Source organism: Folsomia candida, unplaced genomic scaffold (assembly GCF_002217175.1).
Source record: "Folsomia candida strain VU population unplaced genomic scaffold, ASM221717v1 Fcan01_Sc044, whole genome shotgun sequence".
NCBI lineage: Eukaryota > Metazoa > Arthropoda > Collembola > Entomobryomorpha > Isotomidae > Folsomia > Folsomia candida.
This window is the reverse complement of record NW_019091236.1, coordinates 288,712-315,717: the sequence shown is the minus strand read 5'-3', so window position 1 is coordinate 315,717 and position 27,006 is coordinate 288,712. Positions and strand designations below refer to the sequence as shown.

General features: G+C 32.7%; 2 protein-coding genes and 1 pseudogene across 4 annotated transcripts; all 3 read right to left on the bottom strand.

The window, feature by feature from the left end:
• Positions 1-205: 205 nt before the first annotated feature.
• Positions 206-2,376, bottom strand: LOC110861705. 2 transcript variants are annotated; one of them, XM_022110831.2, is made up of 4 exons: positions 2,065-2,376; positions 1,876-1,974; positions 1,229-1,453; positions 206-769 (listed from the first exon to the last, which is right to left on the bottom strand). In XM_022110831.2, the coding sequence occupies exons 1-4, from the start codon at positions 2,168-2,170 to the stop codon at positions 471-473; spliced, it is 729 nt and encodes a 242-aa protein (XP_021966523.1). In that variant the 5' UTR covers positions 2,171-2,376; the 3' UTR covers positions 206-470. The 2 variants fall into 2 exon arrangements, with proteins under 2 accessions (XP_021966523.1, XP_021966522.1); XM_022110830.2 differs by having other exon boundaries at positions 1,876-1,980; positions 2,065-2,354.
• Positions 2,377-4,109: 1,733 nt separating this feature from the next.
• LOC118433230 lies at positions 4,110-5,925 on the bottom strand. 2 transcript variants are annotated; one of them, XM_035844938.1, is made up of 4 exons: positions 5,708-5,925; positions 5,044-5,163; positions 4,885-4,983; positions 4,110-4,245 (listed from the first exon to the last, which is right to left on the bottom strand). In XM_035844938.1, exons 1-4 carry the CDS (start codon positions 5,774-5,776, stop codon positions 4,117-4,119), a joined length of 417 nt encoding a protein of 138 aa, XP_035700831.1. In that variant the 5' UTR covers positions 5,777-5,925; the 3' UTR covers positions 4,110-4,116. The 2 variants fall into 2 exon arrangements, with proteins under 2 accessions (XP_035700831.1, XP_035700832.1); XM_035844939.1 differs by having other exon boundaries at positions 4,165-4,503.
• Positions 5,926-17,489: 11,564 nt separating this feature from the next.
• Positions 17,490-18,664, bottom strand: LOC118433219 (annotated as a pseudogene).
• Between the last annotated feature and the right edge of the window lie 8,342 nt (positions 18,665-27,006).

Below are 27,006 nucleotides of genomic sequence, written 5' to 3'. Positions count from 1 at the left end.
TTGGCCCTATCGTGTCTCGGACGGACAGACGGACATGACGGTTCCATAAGCCCTGACTCGGGCTAAAAATTGAATTTGAAAACGTTTCTCACATTGAAAATGTATTCCTGTTTGAAATGCCTGTTTTTATAAGAATTTAATTATGCACATAATTATACCGAATACTGATGCAGCACTGGTGTATAATTAAGTATGTACATACATATTTTACTCTAACATACACACTTTTATTTCAGAATAAATAAGGGCCACCAATCAATACAAGATCCGATTGTAAATAAATGCATAGGTGCAAACAGTCATACATTCACTCTAAAAAATAATGTTACCCTTTTCAAAGTAAATGGACTTTGAATTCTATATTAACTAGGGTACACTAAATCCAGAGCGACGGTAACCTGAGAAATAGTAAAGTTTGCTCTTGATTTAGCATACCAAGATTATTTAATTTCGAATTCAGAGTGCATTTTTTAAGAGTGTTGGATCGGAGCTTCTTCTCCGTCTGAAGAATTGCCGTATTGCTTCCCTCTTCCTTTTTTGACGCATTTGTTTTGTATGTGGCCTCTGAGACGGTCAGGTTTTGCGTGTTTGAATTCCTTTCCACACAGTTTACACTTCCAAGTGCGGGTGGTCTCGTTGACATTTTGAAAATATGCCCACACCGGGTCTCGGGCTTTTGCTCCTTTTCCAGTTTTAGGAAGATGAGGTTGTGGTGGAAGGGGCGAGGTAATAAGGGAGTGGTTTGTCCGCATTAAATTTAGGCCTTCTCCTGGAATAAGTCAAGACTAGATTAACATTCGCAAAAAATTCGCAAAAATTCTGTAAAATTCGCAAAAATTCTGTAAAATTCGCAAAAAACAATCCCATTTGACACAAAAAATCGCCCATGCTAAGGCATTTTTACCACAAGTTTTTAACCTATTTACAATTTGGTGAAAAAAATGTCAAATTTGTTTCTTTCGTAGTTTTTTTATTTTGTTTGGAAAAAAAACTTCCGTATCCCAAATTCCAGTCTATTTGGAAACATTATTTAGATTTTTTGAAGAATTCTTACTGGGAATGCGAATGATTAATTAATGATTTGTTGAATGGAATTTTTATAAATTTCGGAAAAGACTAAGTTGTCTGGTTACATACGTTACCATATTTCTTCACCACTCTGTACATGGTCGAAAAATTGTAGATTATTTCACATTGGACAAAAATTAAAATAACGAGATGCGCTTACCAACTTCCGCTTGAAGGCCGTTGTTTTCGTGAGAAGGAATTATTACGAAATCGGAAGGGTACGGATAAATTTCGACTTCTTCTTCAGAATCCTGCTCCATTTTAACAGAGTCCGGTCCAATTTCTAAGTATTCCTGGTCCGCGATGTAAATTGGGTCGCGACTCTCATGCTGGTCGTCAACGTTACGGGAGAAAGTTGGAGTTGACGTCTTGTCCAGGGATTTTCCTAGTCACAAATATAATTTTGTACTTATTTAAGTTGAAAAATGTTTGCATTATTTAACAATTGTAACATTGGACTCGAAGACTCGTCACTAAAATGGCCAAAATCAGCAATTTTTAATCATTTTGCATTTCTTTGATCTAAGAATGAAGTTTAAAATTCGTCTACACAGTGTGTTGATTAATGTAAAGCCGGTGAAAGCCAGTTTGGATGAGCTCTAATTTTTCTGAAGTTTCCAGAAACTTGACTTCAAAAACTTCTGGAGTGTATATTTGCAAAAAAATTGCAGTGACTCCCAAATTTGTAGTCCAAGTCCAGAAGTTTAAAATAAATTTCCAGATATGAGAAATGTACTGATTTTGACGCTGACATGGCCCTTTGATTCATACGCAAATTTTAAAATATTTAGAGAATTTAAATATTACGTTTCCTTCTAGAACTTTTAATTTTTTGCTGTCTTTCTCCGGCGAATTTTGGCGTTAAGTAGTCCACATCAGAGGATCCTTCGTCATCATCACGACTGTCTAAATCTGACAAAAATAAACGTATTTTTAATTTGAATCCATGATAATCATTATATTTAAAAAAAATAAAATAAGCGATAATTAATTCACCAAAACTTCCAAGTTGTGCGAAATGTTTCGCAATTTTTGCCACGAATGCTTCCAACCTGGCGACGCGATGGATAAGTTTTTCCATTTCACGTTTAGTAACAGACATGGTTAGTTAAATACAATTAGTTATATCTAGTCTGGTGTTGCAAATGTGTAGGTAAATAATTAAATAACGATATTTTGCAAAGAGATGGTAAAAAATATTTCCAAACACATGAGTAAAATGTAAACATTGCGTTCGCTCTCAACGAAATGTTCTCGCTTTCCCCTGAAAATATGTTTTCGTGCGATTTCATATGCAGATGTATGTATTAAATACATACTGAAAAATGAATGGGATTCATTTTTCAGTGAGTGCATTCACTCTTAATGCACTCTGAATTTTATATGACGAGAATTATGTACCCTAAATTAAAATAGACTGTTATGGGGCCGTCCATAAATTACGAAACGCAAAAATCGCGATTTTCTACACCCCCTTCCCCCCTTTAACATGTGTAACATAGGCACGATATCATTGGAGCCTTAGACCCCCCCCCTCCCCCCTCTTGCGTTACGTAATTTATGGACGGCGCCTATGTAGATTGATAAATATTTATATCAAGCTAAAATTACTCTAGATTTTGTATAGTTTGTTTGCATAATAGACTCAAGAGTGGTAACATTATTCATTTTTCACACCATGCATAATGCATGGTGTGTAATGCATGATGCATTACATAGACCACTACGTATTTACTAAGGCGAATTATAGAGAAATTTAATAAAAAATGAGTAAGTATTTATTTTCTTAATTTTGAAAGCATAAATATTTTTCTTTTCGATTTTTAAGTTGAATGAATGAATGACTATTTAATAGTCATTCATTCATTAAATATTTCTATTTAATATTAAATATCACTATTTAATCAATTAAGTATTTTATTAATATTAAATTGATGATATTTTTTAACAAGTATGTGTATACCTATTTCATATTTATATAAACAAGGGAAAATTAACAACGCTCCATCCTCCTTATCAAATCCAGATACATATTTTAAAATTAATATTGAATGTGAATATTTAAGTAATGAATTAATTATTGAATTAGTATTTAATTAATTATTTACTTAATATTTAATTAATGAAATTTTTAGCCCGACCCAGGGCTTATGTACCCGTGATGTCTGTCTGTCTGTCTGTCTGTCTGTCTAACGATAACTCTCGTAAAACTTATCCGATAGACTTGAAATTTTTCACACATGTATACTATGTAAATAAATACACAACTCGAGTTCGAAGATGGGCGACATCGGTCAAGAGTTTGACCGGTGGGGGTCATCGGAGTGAGTGGGGTATCATGCACCAAAATTTCAAAATTATAGTAGAAAGCTGAAATTTGGTAGTAAATGGGTCCTAAAGAAAGGACATGATCTCAAATTGGAAAATTTTTCATCTTGAGGGACCCTATGGGGTGACCCCTACTGATTTTTCAAAGTCGTCATATCGAACTAAAATTTGGCATTTAGTTTTCTTATGGCTCTTCATGGAAGAGTATGCATTGGAATTTGAAAAAATTATATCTGGAAGGACCCTATGGGGTGACAATTAACCCTGGGTCGGGCTACGCAAAGCTGTACTGATAGGTTTTTAACAAGTACATATGTATTTATGCAAGCAAGGGGAAATTAACAACACTTCCTTCACCGCATCAATTCCAGAAAATTTTTTCGTTAAAAAGTTTTAACTCCAATGAATATTGAAGGTGAACATTTAATTAATGAAGTATTTAATTAATATTTAATTAATGATATTTTTGACAAGCACATAAATATTTATGAAAGGGGCAATTAATAACCCTTCCTCCACCGCAGAGGTCGACGCCGACAAATCTTCGGCAGCCGCGGCGCCAGTTTTTGGTGATTTTTCGGCGTCGTCGGCGGCGCGGCGCGGCATCGCAAGGTTGAAGGTATAAGAAATCAAATTTTCGGCGGCGCGTAAATAGTACCGGCGTCGGCTGCGTATTATCGGCGGCGTCGACTTCTGGTCCACCGCATTAATTTCAGACGGTCAGTGCTTAATTATATAATAGACTTGAAGGTATCTTCCTAGTCTCCGAAGCTTCTCGCTCCTTTCATCCAACCCATACGCGGCACCATATCCGGCGTAATCGTGCTCAAAAACCGGACCCTTGCAGCACTTCATTGATAACCAAAAACTTATCAGAACAATAAAATAAGATATCAAATACAAAGTAGAAAAAGATAAAGCCGTGACGCCCGCAATATAATTTGGTTTCCCGGTGAAAAACGGTACGAACCAGGCATCATAAGCAAACTGAAGGGTTAACAGGGTTACAAATAAGGATGAGGAAAGGAGGCCTAAAATTGGAAGGGTTTTTGCAAAGGGGAAATGACTCTGGCGGAAGTGGCGGTGATGATTGTGCTACTCCTCGAACTAAAATAATGTATAAATAAGTAGTTTAATTAATTGATTTACTGGTGTGAAAGGTAATAACTACTCGCACCAACATGCTCGTAAATTGAGCAAGATATGTATGTAGCATGACATGCGAAATTTTGTAGGAAAGGCATGAGATTTTTTATGCAACTTTATCCAACAAATTGGCATGTGTTACATATTTCGCAAAATTATCTCGCACTCATCCTGGTTAACAGACATTACTACATTTTACTACATATACCGAACACAATACCTGCGATATTACATGCACCAGACCAGATTTGTAAAAGTGTATTTTCACCACTTGGTAATAATACTTTGCGAATGGATTGTTTAGAGTGTAAGCAGTACATACATAATTATATGAATATTTACCTTAAATCCCCTCAACTTGCGGTTGAGATAGATCCACAAAACCAGAAGGAATGTAGTCATGCTTGCTGACGTGAAGGAAATGAGGAAATTGATCCAATCCTGGAAAGTCAGTCAATAAATGGGTTATTGAGTTTTCATAAGTATGTATAAAATTATTACCGTGTTTAACCGGTTGGTGATTTTTGTTTCCGTATTTTCCACATTGGTCGTCCTGCCATTTATTTGCATCCCTTTGAGTCCCATGAGAAAACTGAGGATGGACAGCATGAAGAAATATGACTACATGTATAATATGTAAATTCATATATTAATAAATTAGTCCTCACATGTTTGCATGAATGAAATAACATTGCAAAGTTTACATGAATGTGTACATGAAAAAGACAAAAGTATGATTTTTTTTTTCACCCCACATCATACAGGGTGGTTAAAATGTCACGCAACAATGGAAAATTATTCAATGGGAACAGTCCAAAAATCTCCAGTAGTTACAAGATTTGGGATTGAAATTTTCATAATTATCATCAAAACTAATCACAAAAGTCTTCGAATGTTGCATTTTAGATATAAAATGACATTTTAACCACTCTGTACATACATATGTATACTGTCAATAATCTGGAAGACTCTTTGCAAAATGGTATTTAGTCATTACCAACCGGCGTAAATATAAGACTTCAACGGGCGCGGTAATACATATGTACATACATATGTAACCCACATTATCGCTTGGACCAAAAGGTCATATAAATAAATATGTAATATGGTTACCCGGGTTTTGTCAATATTTTAGCAGAGCAGTTATCTAAAAATGACTACTCACCGAACAAAGTATTCCCAGATAATTTACCAGCACCAGCAGAAAACCAATCACGTTTCCTGTTACAGCCATAAGAATTTCTAAATTGTTTTTAGATTTCGTATCTGATGCAAAGGATTGAAAAATGCATAATAAATTGATCTATATTAGATTTGGTTGTTATTTTCTGCACTGCACTCACTGCACCCATGATAAAAAGAGAAAAGCAACATGTGTGTAAAAGACGGCTGGTGAATGAAAAGCGATCGATCGATTAAATGTATGGGCCGTTCATAAATTATGTAACTCGAGAGGGCCAGGATGGGTTCAATGATAACACTGTAATAATTTCATACCTACATATGTTAACAATCGCGAGTGTTGCTTTACATAATTTATGAACGGCCCCTATGAACCACACATGCCAACCCGGTCTCTTTATTAAGGGGTGAAAGCCCTTTATAAGATCGTTATGTCCGTCTGTTGGTCCGATAACTTTCGAACAAAAACACATATAGACTTGAAATTTTGAACTTAAGCTCCTAACGTCAGGGGACAGGACGAGTTCGAAGATGGACACTGTAGGTCACACCTTTCAAGGTCAAAAGGTCATTTTAACGGATGACACACTTCTTTCACCCCTTGGTTACATGCGTTGTAACGGTTTATTATCTACCCGGATCAAAACAATTCACAAGTGACACAATAAGGACATGGCTCTTTATGTAGGTAGATTCAATGCCAACATGGCCATAATCAACATTTTGGCACAAATTTCTAAACGAATTTTAGCAAATTGCAATGCTTATTGATCTATTTAAGTGATACTAATATATAGCTAGGTATGTACATATGTAAGTATGCAAATTTGATACGAATTCGTCATTTTTAGAAATATTATCTTGCTGGCGACAGACTTGTAAGCATACTTACATACATAGATACATATGTATTCATGTACATATTTATATATTAGTATGCAAATCTTCATCTGCAGACATCACTTATATAAATATTACTGCATATACATAGACATACGTAAATATGTAAAAGTGTAAAAAATATGGAGTTCAGTTTGGAAAAATCTGGATTTGTTGCTATGCATGATTCATCAATAGGTATGTAGAAGTTATGGAATTCCCAGGTTAAAATATTTACACACAAAGATGGACATAAATTCGTAAATAAATTATGATGAGCCACGAAGCCAAGAAATTGTTGAAAATTCGTAAATATGTACATAATCATACAAAATTTATCTTCTCCGTCGATACATATTTTCTTAAATAAATTTTTATTAGGTTAAGATCGAAAATGTGATTATGCATGGCATAAATACACACATATGTACATTCATAAGTATAATTTATCTAAATATAATGCAATATACCAAATCTTGGTTTGTTGACTTGTCCAGATTAGATTATATTTGACAACTTCATATTCTAAGTAAGTCCTCAAAAATAAGAAAATCGGTCACCAGCAATATTACATTTGAACGATCGATGAGCAATCCAATCCTTCTGTCCAATTTAAACGCACGAAGAATATTCAAAACTGAAAAATATCAAACATTTCTCGTTCAATGTACAGAAATTGTAAAATGTTATCGACATTTCGACGAAGTACAGGTTTCCTGTCTCGAATTTGTGGCCCTACAGAAGCACTAAAACAATCAGGTAGAGAACTCGTATCTCCAGAAATGTGGATTCTTCTAAATTTGTACAGAAACGTGTTCGTGAAATTTTCAATGATGCCGTTTTCCTTCGAAATATCTGAGCGGGTGATACACGTGGATCGTTTGACACGCCGGAAACGCTTGGTTTCAAAATGTTGGTCAGTCTTGGGTCCACTTCATAGCCTGATTTGCTTCTACCTTTTAAGCAATATGGTTTCTGGAAGTAAACTTAAAAGTTACGACGTCTTGGACATCTTACGACCTGTGGCCTGCATGTACCTTGGAATTCTTCCACTCACTATGATGGGAATGAGTTATACGATCTCATTTTGTCCACAAGTTGCTCCAAGTATTGTGAACTGTATTCCCAGACTTGAAGAGAAATTTAGTGGTAAGTCAGGTACTTACTGAGAGTTGGTGCCCAGTATTAGTTGGTGGTGGTAACTCGTATTAAATCAAGTGGATATAAATTATTGAAAAATGATCAAATCCAATAGGTTGTGCATGACAAATGTAACAGCTAACTTATCCACATTTCGCCTGTCTATTTCTACATTAGCGCATGTTCCTATTAACCTTGTCCATATCGGTTTATTGACTCGGATTCCAATATAATTATTTATAATTACATGTTTTTTTCAATTTAAACTTTAGAACTTGCCAACACAGTTTGCCGAAGAAGGCCAACCGTGTCCAACCCGCATTTGGAAGCCTTAATATACATTGGGATCTTTGCAGCTCCACTCGCCATGATGGTATTGGTCCCATCTGCAGTTGTGCTAAACCTTGACCCGCTTAACATTTTTTTTTCGACCACGTGTAAAGATTGCGTTGCAAGAATGGTCACATTCTACATGACCCGAATCCTTATACTAACCTTGCTTTGTGTGGAAATAGTGAAGGCAGGGTTAGCTTTTCTCATCGTGGGAATGATCGTCCTGCTTGCCGCGTCCGAGGGGGCTTGCAAACTTGATAACTGTATAAAATCCGGAACAGTTTCAAAACTTGGGATACTTCGGCTATATCAAGAACTCCAGATTTGGAATCAGCACACCAACATACTCTTCTGCTATAAGGCGATACCTCCCCTGCTATTTTTGGGCCTTATCATAGTCATCTTTGTAAATTATGCGACGATCAAATTGTTCGGCGTGCTGCCCGGTATGATTTATCCCGCTGCTCCTGCGTCAAGCCTTGGGGCAGCCGTGTTATTCATGACGCTGTTACCACAAGCGGCGAAAACGCATGATAATTCAAGCCTCTTTTTGGCCAGTGTAAAGAATTACGTGATTGGAAAGTATGAGAGAAAGGTAGGCTATTCCTTGAGACCGATAGGGGCTAGGTGTGGTCCGTTCGGTATTATTAGGTACGAATGGGTGAGCAAATTTGTGGAGACGGATTTGAATTATACGTTGACAGCGTTGCTAACATTTCGATAGGTTTCGATGCTTAAAACTGTGTATATTTATTAGGTTGAAGTATTTAATGTTGTTGCATAAATCTAAGCAAAAGATTGAAAGTGAAGTTTATGTAGCGGGGTACGCTATCTTGAGATTTTTGTTTTGTTATTTGAGGTTTTTTAGGGTTTCTGCTGGTTTTCCAGAATTTCTGCTACATTTTGAAACAAAATTATTTAAACTCTCCGATAGATAGGAGCAGTACTAATTTAATGTTCGGATTCAGCTTGAAACTTTGAGTAGTTTCATTATTATATTATTAATTAAATAATTTAAGTGTCAAGGGCAAATTTAAATTTGACTAATTGATGATCTACGACTCCATTGCATGAAGAATTGGTCTCCATATTTAATTTCGGCTAATATTTCTCTTCGAAGGTGCCATTCAAGACTTGTGTCACTTGATTGCTAGTTTTTGGCTTGATTTTTCGATATATGACATATTTTAATTGGCCATCAAATTCGCAAAATTACGGGATTTTAAAAAGGGTGTCACCCTTTAATAAGTACCTAATTTATGCACTGCACACAAAGTTTATTTATAAGTTCTCACATACATAAGTATTCATATACAACGAGAGTATTTAGCATTTTTACTGCACAGATACACATGTAATACTAGGATCGCAAAGATATGTATTTATCAGGACAAAAGTTACATATTTAGTACGAGTAGTTTTGTCTACTTGTTAGTACCAGAGCTCCACGTCGTTAAAAAATCGTCGGCGGCGGCGTGAGTAGTGAAAACCGTCGGCGGCGCGCCGTTTGGGCCCTCGCCGGCGGCGCGCCGATATTTCTGCCTGTTTTTCAGTCAGTGATCATAACTGACCTTTTTATTTAGCTTCCTCTGACATAGTAATATATTTCGCGTACTAATTTTAATTGGTTCAGCGAAGAAATAAGCCGATCCATTTTTTTTAATTCGTGTTAATTTGAGTTTTCTGCATTACAGAATTTCAAAAATACAAATATTTGTATTTCTCGACTGCCTTAATAGCCATATAACTCGATTCTTGGCGGAACTTCAAAAATTTAAAAGTTAGCTTGACTTTTCATGAAATTTTTGAAATTTTTATAATTGATAGTTTTAAATAACCCCAGGACTTGGCAAAATATAATATCCTCAAAAAATAGTAATTTCGATAAGCCATGTATTTATGTACTCAATTTGTATGTACCCAAAATATCATATTTTAAATATATACGTTATCGATCCTTTAGGTGGTGTCAAAATTTGAACTATTCGAAAAGATCGCTAATTAGGAATGCGTATCGGGAAAAAAATATTAATTTTCTCAATGTCAATCACAAATGAAACCCTTAAAACTAAAATTTCGTCGTTTTTGATCGTTTTATCTGGTTTTAATTGTATAAAATATCTTTTTTCTCGGCGGCGCGCCGGTACTTATGCGGCGGCGGCGCGCCTCGGCGCGCCGATGGATTTTCTCGGCGGCGGCGGCGTGTCAAATTGGGTCGGCCTCGGCGGCGCGCCGGCGAAAAATCGGCGGCGTGGAGCTCTGGTTAGTACATACATGCCATTTTTCACTGTGGTATTGAGTTTTGTTAATAACATTCCTTATATTATTACAACCACTTATTACTTATCAGACGAATAAACGTTTTTATTGAAATATAAAGGAAACGATTGCGAAAGCACACATTTAAATGCGTAATTATGCTAATAATCATCATACAAACAACATGAACCTTATCCGCCATTTAATCCATAAACCCGACCAGTTTAGGGCAATACTCCTTATATTTAGCCTAGAATCCTATAACTTTTAAGCAATATTTTGCTCACATTTGGAGACAAAGATATTATCAAAATTTATTTTTCGACAGAAATTTATGTATAATATACATAAATTTGCATAGTTTTTGTATGTATAATATACATACAAAATTTGATACCAAGTCGTTTAATCTTAGTGACCAGTGCACATATGTATCTAGATATGTGCTTATACCTACATGTACATTTATATTCTCCTATTATTACATATTGACAGTTAATTCTACATATGGAAATGTTAAATATCCAGTTTAAATTGGTAGTTGGAAGTTGTGGATTTGTCGCGAAGACGGAATTGTGGAATAATCGAAATAAAATGCTTCGAAATTTTTTGCAGACAAAATAAATAGGTATCAACAGAAATGATAAATATTTGGACAAGACATGGAAGTATGGATGTGCATATTTTGTGTTGATGTTATTTAAATAACTTTGTTATGTATGTATGTTACGATCGAAAATATGATTATGATTATGCATACATAACTAATCAAGTTTTATAATAGGATACCCGTAATCTTGTAAATTGAGTTATCTAAATTACATTTGACAACTCAAAATTCGAAGCGTCCAAACTATCAAAATCAATCCTACCAAATATTAAATTTGTGATTGTCATTTCAACATTATGGAGAATAGCTATCATTGTTTCACAATGACGAAGAAAATTCACAGCTGCAAAAATTATAAATTTTGTCCATTAATCTACAAAAATACTAAAATGTCATCGGAAGTTAAACAAAGGGTAGCATTTCTGACTAGAATTCGTAACCCTAAGGTAGCACCTGGGAAAGAACAAGGTGCAGAACTGGTTTCGCAGGGAATGTGGATTCTGCTAAATTTGTACCGAAACGTGTTCGCAAAATTTTCAATGATGCCGTTTTCTTTCGATTCATCTGAAAGAATGATCCACGTGCACCGGTTGACAAGCATGAACCGCTTCATTTCAAAATGTTGGTCAGTTTTGGGCCTACTTCACAGCCTGATTTGCTTCTACCTTTTGGCAAATATGATTTCTGCAAGGAAAATAGAAAATGACGACGTCTTAGACATCCTACGACCTGTGGCCTGCATGTACCTTGGCCTGATTCCACTAGCATTGATGGGAATGAGTTACACGATCTCATTTTGTCCAGAAGTTGCTCCACTTATTGTGAATTGTATTCCAAAATTGGAAAAGAAAATCATTGGTAAGTTATAAATATGTATAACTTGGTTTTGGAAATAATATGGGCAGGACGAAATATATACGAAATATATACGAATACAGTAAGCAAAAATTTAAATCGTACCCTTGTCTGTCCCTTCATAAATCCATGGTTTTCTACTTGATGGAAGTCGATTATTATTATGCAATACATCAGTCTTGTAAGAAATTTAACGTAGATTCCGAAAATAACACGCATTTTTTGTTTTTCCTTACCGATTATGAACCACTAATTAAATACTTGGGAAAGATTTAAAATCCATGCAAAAAATTAAATCGTCCCCTTGCGGGTTTTTAATGCAAATTGTGTCTAATAATTAGTTAACACTTTGAAACGCTTCGGTATACTTCAATTACAGCTTAGATACGCCGCAGCATGAACTCTACTACTTATTTGTGACTTCCGGTCAGACGTTTACCCACACTCCGCTCAAAATATTTAGCATGCAAGTCATATTTGGAGTTTGGGTTTCGATTCGAAATCCTCCTCACCAATTATAGCCATAAATTTTCGATGGGATTGAGGTGAGTACATCAGGAAACCCTTGGAAGAGAATTAATTCGCTTTTACTTGAGGTACCGATTAATAAACTTCTAATAGTGCAAAATTATTTTCGTCACGAGTAGGGATGCACCGAGTACTCGGCCAGGCCGAGTACTCGGCCGACTCGGCGTGTATTTTTACTACTCGGAATCAGCCGAGTATTGTCGTCCTACTCGGCCGAGTATTTCCCCATCTTTTTGGTCATTTTTTAAGAAATTATCTTGTCCATGAAACTGATTTAATGAAGTTTTCTTGCATTTTGGGTTTTGCAAAATATAGTTCGTAACATTTTTGCGTATTTTAAGTTGCAATTCATCAATTACGATGAAATTAATGAATTTTGTACTGTACTAGGAATGGATATCACCAAACGTATGCCCACCGATTATGCCCTTAGTTTCAATCGACCACAGATTTATGTAGTTAATATCACATTTTCATAAGACAATACCCCATAGCGCTAAGGATGGAGATATTTGTGTCTGAATAGGAAACAATATGCTGTGAATTTGGAAAGTTTAAAATTTGTTAACTTCGGGATGTGATTTCACACGTTTGTATACAAATATCTCTGCCAAACCTGTCCATAACCGTGGCGCCTTCGCAAATTTCATGTATTAATCATATTAGAGACCAATCGACACTATCTCCGTCAAAATTAGGTAGAATCCGCTGGGAGATGTCCATTGTTATTAGATTTTGCCCGATTATTATGTATAACTCGGTGCTCGGCCGAGCGCTCGTTTCAAAGATTGCCGAGTACTCGGCACTCGGCTGAGTCTTATTTTTCACCACTCGGTGCATCCCTGGCAGAGTTGCGTAAATAATGAACGAATTATTTAAATAATAAATAATAAATAATTTTCCATCTCAAAATTATTTAATTTATAAATAATAAATAAACGCCAAATGTTAAATTTCATTTAAATAATAAATAATAAATAAAAGATTGGATTATTAAAAATTAAATAATTAATTAAATAATTTATTTAAATAATTACTAATTATTTGAACTATTATTATTATCAAGTACCGGAATACGCAGAAACAACAGACAATTACTACGCTAATTGTTACATTTAAGCAGCACCAAAGCTTCAAATAATTCATCTGACAACCTTGAACGCTTTGGCCCTAAAATCATACCTGCATAACTAAAAGTTCTTTCGACTGGAGCAGAGGATGGCAAATTTGTGTTAAACTTTAAAAATACTTCTAAAATTGTTGGATATGAGAGCAACATTTCGATATCAACTCTCTTATCGTCGAAGTATTTTAGGCACTCCAATTGAATCCTGTCTTCATGGTTATACGTAGAGACCGAATTGTCCAAATTATCGAAGCGAAATCTCGAAGCTTTAGCAGTTAATTCGTCAGTTTCCTGAATTTTTGTGTTCAAAACTTTGGATGACGAAGCTGAACTTTTGCCAATAGTGTGACAAGCGGAAATGAATAAAGATTTCAAAGTGGAAACATATTCTTGGTATTCTTGTGGTATCCATCGTAGTTTGAAGAATGGATGCGAAATTGCAGCCAAAGCATACATTTTCGACGTTGGAGTGTCAAAATCAAAACATTCGCCAAATCGCATCTTAATACCTTGGGTCAGTTTTTCTGCCAACGGCTTTGCATAAATATTTGATTGTATAGCGTCTGAACGCAGTTCTTCTATGATATTTAGAATTTCCGGAAGGAATGATATATACATATTTTATATGTATAAAAAAAAAAATAACGTAACCATCAATATACTTAAAATTAATAATAAAAATTAACGAATAAATAATCAAAGATTAATCTAAAATAACTAATCAATTAAGGCTATAATAATATGTTTAAATTTATTATATATATAAGTCTACATATATATATATAAAATATTTAATATAATATTTTTTTAACTATTATGCTTAAAAAAATAGTTAAAAAAATATGGGGGTTTATACTTTGGGCAGAAAAGTTTGATTTTAGCTTAATGATTTATTTTATAAATTTTATACATGTAATAGGGCAGTATTTTATATTATGAAACTAATTTAGGCATAAAAATTTATGTAAATTCTGAATAAATTTTGTGCCAGCATTCGCGGTTATACCTTACGGTTTAATAAATCTTCTTAGAAAATTTAATATAAAAGTTATTTACAGTAAAAAATTAGGTGAAATTGAGTTTTATTTTATGTAAACTTATATTTTAATTAAAACTTTAGTTAAAAGACCTGGATTAGATACCCAGTTATTTATTTTATAAAATATCTAAGGTAGTAATTTTTAAAACCTAAAGAATTTGGCGGTATTTTATTCTTATTAGAGGAACCTGTTAGTTAAAAGATACCACACTATAATTAACATTAAATTTTCTTATATACCGTTGTCTTAAGAATTAATTTGTAAGTTTTTTCTAAAATTTTTATATGATTTAAGTCAAATCAAGGTGTAGAATTTTAATGGCTCAATGGGTTACATTTATTTAAATAATGGTTTTATATTTGGTAACTATAGATAAATTGGATTTAAGAGTAATTTTATGTTAATAAAATTGAATTTAGCTCTAAAATATGTACATATCGCCCGTCGCTCTAGTTATAAAATTAGATAAGTCGTAACAAAGTAGATTTTCCGGAAGGAGGATCTTGAGTAATGTAATATAGCTTAAGTAAAGCATTTCATTTACACTGAGCTTATTTAGAATTGACTCTAATATTATGATTTTTAAAATTATAACTTTTTAATTTAATTAATTTTTTAGTATAGTAAAGAAAATTTAATTTTATAAAGTCCGTAGGGGGAAGTTGAAATAAGATTAAATATAAAAAATTTTAAAAGTACTCAAAAGGTACCTTTTGTATTAGTGTGAGTTTAATTAATTTTTTATAAAATTTTCTCGAAAAATAAAGAGTAATAAATTATTTTGTATTTGTTGTTGAATTAACATTAAAAATTATTTATAGAATTGAGATTTTATTCGATTTATTTTATATCTAGTTAAATTAAAAAGGTTTATCCTTGCTATCATAGTATTGATTGAGTTTTAAAAATATATTTTAATTAATTGATTGTTAAATTTAAGGGGGCTATCTCTTAATTTAGTTATCTATATCTTTATATATTATTTAGTTAAATTTTCGCTTAAGAACAGCTTTAATATAATAAGTTTAATTTAATAACTAATTTAATGGGATTTTTAAAAAAAGTTTAGTTATATTTTATTTGTCGGTTTAAATTAATAAAATTTATTAATAATTATTCAATTAGTAGAATTTTTTAAAATAAATTAAAAATATAATAAATAAAAATAAATTAATTCGACAAATTAAGTCACGATTGTTTAACAAAAACATTTCTTTTTTATAAAATAAAAAGTATAACCTGCCCACTGAAAATTTAAGGGCCGCGGTATTATGACCGTGCAAAGGTAGCATAATCATTAGCCTTTTAATTAGAGGATTGTATGAATGGTTGAACGTGGCTTTGTTTTATTTATTTAAATATATTGAAATAAAATTTTAAGTGAAAATGCTTAAATGACTAATTAGACGATAAGACCCTATAGAGCTTTATATATGTATTCTGTTAAGTATTAAAATTTTTATTGGTTAATAACCAGGTTGTATATTTTATTGGGGCAATAAAAGAATAAAATTAACTTCTTATTAATAAATTTTATTTAATTAATTAACTTTTAATATAAAATTTAATAGAAGTTACCTTAGGGATAACAGCGTTATTAAAGTTGAGAGTTCTTATCGACACTTTAGATTGCGACCTCGATGTTGAATTAAAAATTCTTTGAGGGGCAGCATTTTTATTAGATGGTCTGTTCGACCATTAAATTTTTACATGATTTGAGTTCAAACCGGTGTGAGCCAGGTTGGTTTCTATCTTTTAGTTTAATTTTAGTGTTTTAGTACGAAAGGATTAAGCATTAAATTATTTATTTACTAAGTTGGCAGATTAGTGCAATTGATTTAGAATCTTTATATAAAATTAAATTTTACTTAGTAGTGTTTTTAAATTTATTTATAATAATTTTTTCTTATTTATTTTTAGTGGTTGGGGTTTTGGTTAGAGTAGCATTTATAGTGTTATTTGAGCGTAAAATTTTAGGTTACATTCAAATTCGTAAGGGTCCTAATAAGGTTGGCTTCACTGGAATTTTACAATCTTTTGGGGATGCAATTAAATTATTTATTAAAGAGCAAACTATCCCTCTTCTTTCTAATTTAATTCCTTTTTATTTTGCCCCAGTTTTTTCTCTATTTATGGTTATTTTGCTTTGAAGAGTTGTTCCACTTAGTTCTTCTTTTATTAATTTTTATTTAGGGGGTTTATTTTTTTTTTGTTGTACTAGATTTGGTGTTTACACTTTAATGGCCAGAGGGTGGTCATCTAATAGAAATTATGCTTTACTTGGCGCAACCCGTGGGGTGGCGCAAACAATTTCATATGAAGTCAGAATAGCTTTAATTTTTTTGTCTTTTATTTTTGTGACTGGTTCTTTTAATTTGAATGAATTTCATTTGTACCAAAGTTTAGTTTGATTTATTTTAGTGTCATTTCCTATTTTTTTATGCTGGCTAGGCTCTATTCTTGCGGAAACTAATCGCACTCCTTTTGATTTCGCTGAGGGAGAGTCTGAGTTAGTATCCGGCTTTAATATCGAGTACGGGAGTGGTGGGTTTGCTCTTTTATTTTTAGCTGAGTATGGTAGAATCATTTTTATAAGTTATTTAGTTAGTTGTATATTTTTTGGGGGTGGTGTGAGAGGTTTATTTTTAGGGTTCATTGGCTCTTTTTTTTGTTATTGATTTATTTGAGTTCGGGGCACTTTACCTCGGTTTCGGTATGACAAATTAATATATTTAGCCTGAAAATCCTTTCTTCCTGTGTCTCTTAATTTAATAATTTTTTTTATTACTATAAAGTTGCTAGTTTAGAAAAATAAAGTTAAGGTTTGCTAAAGCTAGGAGTTGCTGCAGGTGTCCTAACATAATAGAGAACAATAAAAAATTAATGATTTTGGTGTTTTTAAGATTTCATGGGTGTAATTCTTAATTTAAATTATTAGGAGGCTTAAACTCCTGTAAATTATTTTCAAGATAATTGCTTTATTTAAGCTAAATAATTATTTACATTATTTAAGAATTTTTTCTCAGGTTAAAGTGATTAAAGGTCTTGTCAAAAAATATAAAAAATATATTAAAGTTAAGATTTGCCCTACAAGAATATAGGGGTCTTCGGCCGGTCGGGCTCCAATTCAAGTTAATAAGATTACAATATTAATCATTAATCAAAAATTTATTTGATTAAAAGGATTAAATTGAGTTCTTTTTAATTTATTTTTTTGAGTAATAGGTAAAATTAATAAAATGGCAATAGACACTACTAGAGCAGCAGCCCCTCCTAATTTATTAGGGATCGACCGAAGGATAGCGTAAGCGAACAAAAAATATCATTCAGGTTGGATATGAACGGGGGTAACTAAAGGATTTGCAGGGATAAAATTTTCTGTGTCTCCTAGAAGATAGGGGTATATTAAAGTTAGCGATACTAATCCTCATATAAGCATAATAAATCCAAATAAGTCTTTAAATGAATAATATGGGTGAAAGGGGATTTTATCTGAGTGGATTAACTCCTAGGGGGTTATTTGATCCTGTTTGATGTAAAAATAGGAGATGTACTAATGTTATTCCGGCGATAATGAATGGTAGAACAAAGTGGAATGTAAAAAATCGCGTGAGTGTAGCGTTATCTACCGCGAATCCCCCCCAAATTCATTGTACTAATATTAAACCTATATAAGGGATTGCTGACAATAAATTTGTAATTACTGTGGCGGCTCAAAATGAATTTGTCCTCAAATTAATACATACCCTATGAAAGCAGTTGCTATTACTAAAAATAAGATTAAGACTCCTATCGTTCAAGTCATTGTATAAGTATACGATGAATAGTAAATCCCTCGTCCTGCATGGAGGTACAGGGCAATGAAGAATATAGAGGCTCCATTGGCGTGTATGACTCGTAGAAGCCATCCGTAGTTTACGTCTCGGGTAATATGAGCTACTGTATTGAATGAGATGGTACATCTGCTGTGTAATGTATAGCTAAGAATAAGCCTGTGATAATTTGGGTTACTAGGCATAATCCTAGCAGAGACCCAAAATTTCATCAGGCTGAAATATTAATTGGGGCAGGAAGATCTACTAAAGCATTATTGGCAATTTTAAAAAGAGGGTGTATTTTCCGTTCTGCTATCATTATTTTAAAAAGTGTGAGAGGGTTTTGAGAGGGGCCTCAAATTTATTAGAAATTTTTACTACAATCACAGGGTTAAAAATAATAAAGTATAGAAGTGGTTAAAAGAATGCAGTTGTTTCATCTATAAAGGAAATTAAATGTTTTTGTTATAAGAAATCTTGTTCTGACTCTTTAAATTCTTGGAAGTCTACATTTATAATTATAAAGAATACCAAAATTATGGGGATAAAAATACTATTTGGGAGGGTGATATTTTTAATCTAATTAATCATTTGACGCTAGGCTAGTGATATAAATAAACAAAACTATTAACCCCCCCAAAAAAATTAGGAATAAAATATAGGAAAATCATCTAGTTTTTATAAAAAATCATACAGTGATGCATAAAATTATAGTCTGAGAAATAATTAAAACTATTATTATTACTGGTGTCTTCTTAGATAAAATATAGCTCTAATTCTTGCGGAAGTTAACAAAAATATTTTTATACAAAATTTAATTTATGAAAAATATTAGCTTTGGAAGTTGGAAAAAAGTGGTAACTTAATTTTGAAGTTTTTATGCTTTAAGCACACTTAAGTTTACAAAACTAATATTATAAAATTAACTATAAAAACTTATATTTTTATCTTTTATTAGAGGTTTAATTATTCTTTCTGGGATTTGGATTGTGTGCTCTAAGCGGGATCATCTTTTGTCTGTTCTTTTAAGACTTGAATAATTAGATTAGGGGTTTTTCTTTTATTGTTAGCATTATTGAGAAAAGGAGATTTTTCTATTCTTTAGTTTATATTACTTTTACAGCATGTGAGGGTGCTTTAGGTCTTTCTATTTTAGTGACGATAAGACGGACGCATGGAGGTGACTATTTTAAGTCTTTTAATTTTTTTTAAAATTTATGATAGTAAATTTATTTTTTATTTTTTATTTATAGGGTTTTTAAAGAAGTTTAAATTAAATTTAATTTATGTTTAACATTTATTTCTGTTTATCTAGTAATTTAACATTAGTGGGTCAGCCAGAAACGTTTTACTTAGACTCTTTATTTTATTATGACGGGATTAGATTTATTTTAGTGTCTCTAAGAGTTGGGTTAGAATTTTAATAATTTTTTCTAGATATAAAATTTTTCGTTTCAAGGAGATACTTTTTATTTTTATAGTTTTGTTTTTTTTTACTTTTTATTTTACTATTGACTTTTTTTTCGGGTAACTTATTATTTTTTTATTTTTTTTTTGAGGTTTCTCTAATCCCGACACTTTTAATTATTATGGGTTGAGGGCTACCAACCTGAGCGTTTCAAGCAGGAATGTATTTTTTATTTTATACGCTCACAGCGTCGCTACCTTTACTTTTATTAATTATGTACTTATATATAATTGGAGGTGGCGTTTCTTTATTTTAAGGGAGTTACTTTTTTATTCATTTTCAGGTTTTAATTTCTTCGTTATTACTGCTTTTATGGGTTCGATAGCCTTTTTAGTTAAACTCCCTATGTATTTTACACATTTGTGACTCCCTAAAGCTCATGTTGAGGCCCCCGTGGCAGGCTCGATAATTTTAGCTGGGGTTTTATTAAAGTTAGGGGGCTATGGCTTATACGAGTTCTTAGTATCACAGGGGTTTCGGCTATAAAGTTTAGCCCTTACTTTATAGGGCTAAGATTAGCTAGAATAATGTTTACAGGGATCTTGTGTTGTCGTTTAAATGATTTTAAAGCTTTAGTAGCGTACTCTTCAGTAGCCCATAAGCTATGGTGATTGGGGGGCTAATAACTCTCTATTCATGGGGATTTATGGGGGCCTTAGTGATGATAGTAGCTCATGGAGTTTCCTCTTCAGGTTTATTTTGTATGGTTAACTTATACTACGAACGAACTGGGAGCCGAAGTTTTTTTTATTAATAAGGGGCTTATTTTAAGTTTTCGTATTTTTTCTTTACTAATATTTTTTCTCTGCGCGTCGAATATTGCTGCCCCTCCGACTATTAATTTATTATCAGAGATTTTTTTGATAGCTAGAATTATGAGTTACGATTATATTATACTTTTATTCTTTCCCCTAGGCTCCTTTTTAGGGGCGGTTTTTACATTATTTATATTTTCGTTTTCACAACACGGGTCCTTCTTATAATTCACTATATGGGTTTGTTCATTCTAATGTTCGTGAGATCCACACTATTAGACTTCACATTGTCCCAGTAAATTTTTTAGTTTTAGGGTCTAATTTTATTTTTACATTTACTAAATAATTTCATTTAAATAGTTTAAGAAAAATTTTAGTTTGTGATTCTATAGATGGGGGAGCCCTTTAAGTAATATTTTATTTGGTTTTACCTTTTTATTTAGGGGTTTTATTATTAGTGGCTAGCTTAATCAGTATGCGGTTTGGTCTTTTATATTTTCTTTCTGCTGAAACTATATTTGTTGAATGAGAAATATTTTCTTTTAGATCAACTTCTATTATTATAACTCTTATTTTTGATTGAATAAGTTTGAGATTCACAGGGCTCGTAATATTTATTTCTTCTATGGTACTTTTTATAGAATCATATATATAGAGGGGGACAAGTTTTTAACTCGGTTTATTTTTTTAGTGTATTTCTTTGTCTTGAGTATAGTCTTTATAATTTTAAGCCCTAATATAATTAGAATCTTATTGGGGTGGGACGGACTCGGTCTTGTGTCGTATTGTTTAGTAATTTACTACCAAAATTAAAAAGAGCAAATGCGGGTATAATTACAGTTCTCTCTAACCGTGTGGGTGACGTAGCTATTCTTTTATGCATTTCATGGCTACTGAATTTTGGTAGATGGAATTTTTTTTATTCGCAGTTTGTCTATTCGTACGAAGTAGTTTCTTTTATAGTTATCCTAGTAATTTTAGCAGCTATAACAAAAAGAGCTCAAATACCCTTTTCTGCCTGGCTACCTGCGGCTATAGCAGCCCCCACCCCAGTTTCGGCTCTTGTGCATTCATCTACTTTAGTCACAGCTGGGGTGTATCTATTAATTCGGTTTAATTACATTCTAGGTGTCAATAATTTTTTATTATTTACTGGTATGTTGACTATATTTATATCTGGTTTAGGGGCTAATTTTGAGATAGATTTAAAAAAAATTATTGCCTTATCAACACTAAGTCAGCTCGGGTTAATAATAACATCTTTGGGGCTGGGCTTCTACGAGTATGCCTTTTTCCATCTTTTAACTCATGCTATATTTAAATCCCTATTATTTCTATGTGCTGGGGTGTTTATTCATTCTATAGGGGACACTCAGGATATTCGAGCGATAGGGGGTTAATGATTTCTTGCCCAGTCACATCTTTGTATTTCATTATTTCTTCAATAGCTCTTTGTGGGTTTCCGTTTTTATCAGGATTTTTTTCTAGGGATATAATTATTGAATTTTTTTTTCAAGGTAAAATAAATTTAATTATGGGATGCTTAATAGTTTTATCTACATTGTTTACATTAACGTACTCTGTTCGCCTTTTGTATTTATCTTTTTTAATAACTATGGGCAACCGGTATCTTTTAAGTTTAGCTGAGAGAATTAACATACTAATTCCGATAACATTTTTAATTTTTATGTCAGTTTTGGCTGGCGGGTGGCTTAGAGTTTATATATTTCCTATGAATTTTATTTTTCTACCCCTGTGGCTTAAATTATTGGTCGTTACTATAATTTTTAGTTTTTTCTTTATTTATTTTTTCTTAGTAGACTTTAAGGTATAAAGAAAATTAGCCCTACCTCAGGTTTAGACTATTTTTTAGGTTCGATGTGACTGCTTCCTTTTATTTCTACTTTTGCTCTGACTCCTATTATTAAGTACGGCGTAAAAATTTTAAATCTTGCGGACCAAGGTTGAGTGGAGTTTTTAGGGGGGCAAGGATTTATTGACAAATCTAAGTTTATTTCTTCCAAGGCAGATGTATTAAATTCCGTAAGAATGAAATTCTTCATATTTAGTTTCTTTATGGGTGTATTGGTTTTATTTTTAGCTTAGTTTATATTTTTATAGCTTATATAAAAGAGCACTACGTTGAAGTTGTAGGGGAAGACTGAGTCTTGAAAATGTATCCCATAAAAATATATTTATTTATTTAAACATTGAAAATGTTTTGTTTTTAATTAAACTAAAATAGAAAAAAGAAAATAACGGAGTTTAACCGTTAAAATTTTAAGTTAGCGGCTTAAATTTGGCTCCCTTTTCTTATTAAAGAGGCTGAGTGCCTAATAGCCATTAACAGTGGCTCGCCGCTTCTTTGGCTTCCTTTAAAATAAGGGGAGAACCCAAATTTTTCAGGTCGAAACTGACCGCGATTTTTCGCTTCTTACTAGTGTAAGATAGACTTTCACAGTACTTTCTGAATGCAACCCAGATGTTATTTTTAACTACAATCCTTTATTTTATTAATATATAATATTATTTTCAGTCTAAGGCTCCATGGTTCCATTCATGTAGAAGTCCCATTAAAAGGTTAAGATGAAGAATGTTAATAGAGTTAGAGTGTGGGCTCAATTTATTGATGTAAGAATAACTGGCAGGGGGATGACTAGAGTAATTTCTACATCAAAAATTAAAAATACCACTGCGATTAAATAGAACCGAAGAGAAAAAGGAAGTCGTGAGGATCTTTTGGGGTCGAATCCGCATTCGAATGCTGAAGGTTTTTCTCGTTCTTGTATATTTTTTTTTGCAATAAAAGAGTTTAGTAAAATTAAAATTGAGGGTAGCCCGAATGAGATAATAAATATTATTAAAATTATATTTATCTAACAAATTGAACCTTCTAATTGGAAGTTAGGTGTACTTTTTATACTATAAATATACTTTAACCTCCTCATCAGTAGATACTTATGTAAAGAAAAAGGCACACCACATCAACAAAATGTCAGTATCAAGCAGCTGCTTCAAAACCAAAATGGAGATTTCTTGAGAAGTGACTTTTTATATGTCGTGAGAGACACACAATAAGAAATGTTGTGCCAATAATTACGTGGATTCCATGAAATCCTGTTGCTATAAAAAAAGTTGACCCATAGGCTGAGTCTGAGATTGTAAAAGATGCTTCTCAGTATTCAAGAGCTTGAAGTGAAGTAAAATATACACCTAGGGTGACTGTTAATAGTAGCCCTAAGAATGCTTGGGAAAAATTATTTTCTATAATTCTGTGGTGGGCTCAAGTTACTGTTACGCCTGAACCAAGAAGAATAATAGTATTTAAGAGTGGGACTTGAAATGGGTTAAACGGAAGTACTCCCCTAGGGGGTCATATTAAACCGATTTCTATAGAAGGGGCAAGACTTCTATGGAAGAATGCTCAGAAAAACGAGAAAAAAAATAATACTTCAGATGTAATAAATAAAATCATACCTCAGCGCAATCCCTTGGCTACAATTGAAGTGTGGAGTCCTTGAAAGGTCCCCTCTCGTCTGATGTCACGCCATCATTGAATGCAAGTTAGGGTTATAATTATTATACCGAATAAAAATAAATTTATATTTATTTCTTGGAATCATTTTACAATGCCTGTAGTTAAAATGAAAGCGCCCGTGGCCCCAGTAAGGGGCCACGGACTTAGGTCTACTAAGTGGAATGAGTGGTCTCTCTTTATTATCCTTACTTATTTAGTGGGGTGTAATTTCTCTAGCGTATAGTGTTGATAACACCGCAAAAACGTAAGATTGAATTATAGCTACAACAGATTCTAGGGTTAATAAAAGAATTTGGGTTAAGATTAATCTAGCTAAGATTAAGTTAGAGGCGGCTGCTGTTTGGCTGCCCAAAAGAGTTATTAATAGGTGTCCTGCTACCATGTTAGCTATAAGTCGGACTGCCAAAGTTAAAGGCCGGATTACATTTCTAATTGATTCGATTAATACTATAAATGGTATTAATAAATTTGGAGTGCTCTGTGGCACTAAATGGGCGAACATATGTTTGGTATAATTTAATCAGCCGTACGTCATAAATGATAGTCATAGAGGTAATCTTAAAGTTAAGGTCAAAACTATGTGTCTTGAAGCTGTAAAAATGTATGGAAATAAGCCCATAAAATTATTTATTAGAATAAATATCAATAAAGAGATAAATGGGATAGTTCTTCCTACTGATGAGTGGGGTCCTAGCAGTATTTTAAATTCATCATGAAGTTTTTTGCAAATTCTTAAGGTCAATAAAAAAAATTTATTAGGGGTGACTCAAAACATAGGCGTTAAAATCATTAAAACAATTAATGATCTAATTCAGTTTAAAGATATAAAAATTATTGATGAAGGGTCAAACACTGAAAATAAATTAGTTATTATCATTTTCAATTTATATGATCGGTTTCGTCGTTACTAAGTGGGGTATTAGTTTGACCAACGTTGGCATTCATATTAGTATTTTTAATATTAGAAATTTTAATTACAGATAGAAGGAATAGTCAAGAGAACAATAAAAAAAGAGATAGCCATATAATGGGTGCTATTTGAGGAATAAAAAAATGTTTTTTAAACTACTTAGTCTTGACAAAACTATATTATAAATAATGTTAACTAATTTTTTCATTAAAAACATTTGTTAAATTGTTATAAAACGGTTTAAGAGACCGACGCTTACTTTCAGCCATTTAATGAATAATTTATTTAGATATATTTTTTACTCATTTAATGAAGTTTTTTCCTGGGATTGTTTCAATTACGATGGGCATAAATCTATGATTTGCTCCGCAAATTTCTGAGCATTGTCCGAAAAATAATCCAGGGCGGTTTGTATAAAAATTAACTTGGTTTAGACGTCCTGGGACAGCGTCAGCTTTAATTCCCATTCTTGGGACTGTTCATGAGTGTAAAACATCAGCAGTTGTAATTAAAGTGCGGACTTGGGAGTTCAGAGGGGCTATTATTCGGTTATCAACGTCAATTAAACGAAATATATTTATTCTTATTTCATTTGACGGGATTATGTATGAGTCAAATTCTAAGTTAATAAAATCTGAATATTCATAAGATCAATATCATTGATGCCCGATAGTTTTAATGGTGATTGCCGGGTTATATACCTCATCTAATAAATATAATAAGCGAATAGAAGGAAGGCCGATAAAAATTAAAATAAAACTTGGGATAATAGTTCAAAATAGCTCTAAACCTTGGGATTCTATTATATGTTGGTCAATATTTGTGTTGTGTATAGTTGAGAATAAATTAAATCCTACAATAGAAATAATTAAAATCAAAATTGTTAGGGTGTGGTCATGGAAAAAGATTAGTTGTTCTATTAAAGGTGAAGAAGCGTTTTGGAACCCTAAAGCCGCTCAAGTTGCAATTTTTAAAAGAATAAATTATTCATTTTTGAATTTTAAGTTCACTGCACTAATCTGCCACATTAAAAATGTGTGACTAAGGATAGCTCCGAGTATGAGTGTTCGGATGGGGGTGTATTTTGAAGTCATTCAATTGATGAAGAGTAAATAAAGTTATGGACTCTAGGGCGGGCAGTCGAAATAGATTCCCAAATAATAAAGCTGAATAGAATAACGGCAGCTACTGAGGTATAACTTCCTAACGAAGATAATACGTTTCTAGTATATAGATAAAACATAGTGAAAGTGGGCGACTACATAGTAAGTGTCGTGAAGTACGATGTCAAGTGAAGAGTTAGCTAAAATAATTCCTGTGAGACCCCCCACAGTAAATAAAAATACAAAGCCTATGGCTCATATTAAAGTTGGGGAGATAATTAAAGCTCTTCCTTGAAGTGTCGCCACTCAGCTAAAAATTTTCACTCCTGTGGGGATGGCAATAATTATAGTGGCGGCTGTAAAGTAAGCACGAGTGTCTACATCTATTCCCACAGTAAATATATGATGTGCTCAAACGATAAATCCTAGAAGACCGATTGCTATTATCGCGTAAATTATACCTAATTGACCGAAAGTTTGTTTTTTACCTCTTTCAAATGTAATAATATGTGAAATTATGCCAAATCCAGGAAGAATTAAAATATAACTTCTGGGTGACCAAAAAATCAAAACAAGTGTTGGTACAAGATAAGGTCGCCGCCCCCGGCAGGGTCGAAAAATGAAGTATTTAGGTTACGATCTGTTAAAAGTATTGTAATGGCTCCAGCAAGAACTGGAAGGGAAAGCAGGAGAAGGATAGCGGTTAAAAAAACTGATCAAACAAATAAAGGAGTTCGATCCCAAGTCATACCCTCAACTCGTATGTTGATGATAGTTGTAATAAAATTTACTGCCCCCAAGATTGAACTTGCTCCAGCAAGGTGAAGTCTGAAAATTGATAAGTAGGGTAGTAAACCGAACGTACACTAATTTTATATTTTATGTGATTATTTCCAAAATAGGAAACAACTACTTAAAATTTT

What these genes read in the sequence shown, in the direction of transcription:
- LOC110861705 (XM_022110830.2), bottom strand. Translation starts at nt 2,170, where the DNA reads ATGTCTGTTACTAAACGTGAAATGGAAAAACTTATCCATCGCGTCGCC. An exon ending in CGCACAACTTGGAAGTTTTG is followed by an intron (nt 1,981 to 2,064) that starts GTGAATTAATTA and finishes TATTTTTGTCAG; the next exon opens with ATTTAGACAGTCGTGATGAT. An exon ending in TAAAAGTTCTAGAAGGAAAC is followed by an intron (nt 1,454 to 1,875) that starts GTAATATTTAAA and finishes ATTTGTGACTAG; the next exon opens with GAAAATCCCTGGACAAGACG.
- LOC118433230 (XM_035844938.1), bottom strand. Translation starts at nt 5,776, where the DNA reads ATGGCTGTAACAGGAAACGTGATTGGTTTTCTGCTGGTGCTGGTAAAT. An exon ending in ATCTGGGAATACTTTGTTCG is followed by an intron (nt 5,164 to 5,707) that starts GTGAGTAGTCAT and finishes TTATACATGTAG; the next exon opens with TCATATTTCTTCATGCTGTC. An exon ending in GCAAGTTGAGGGGATTTAAG is followed by an intron (nt 4,246 to 4,884) that starts GTAAATATTCAT and finishes TTATCAATGAAG; the next exon opens with TGCTGCAAGGGTCCGGTTTT.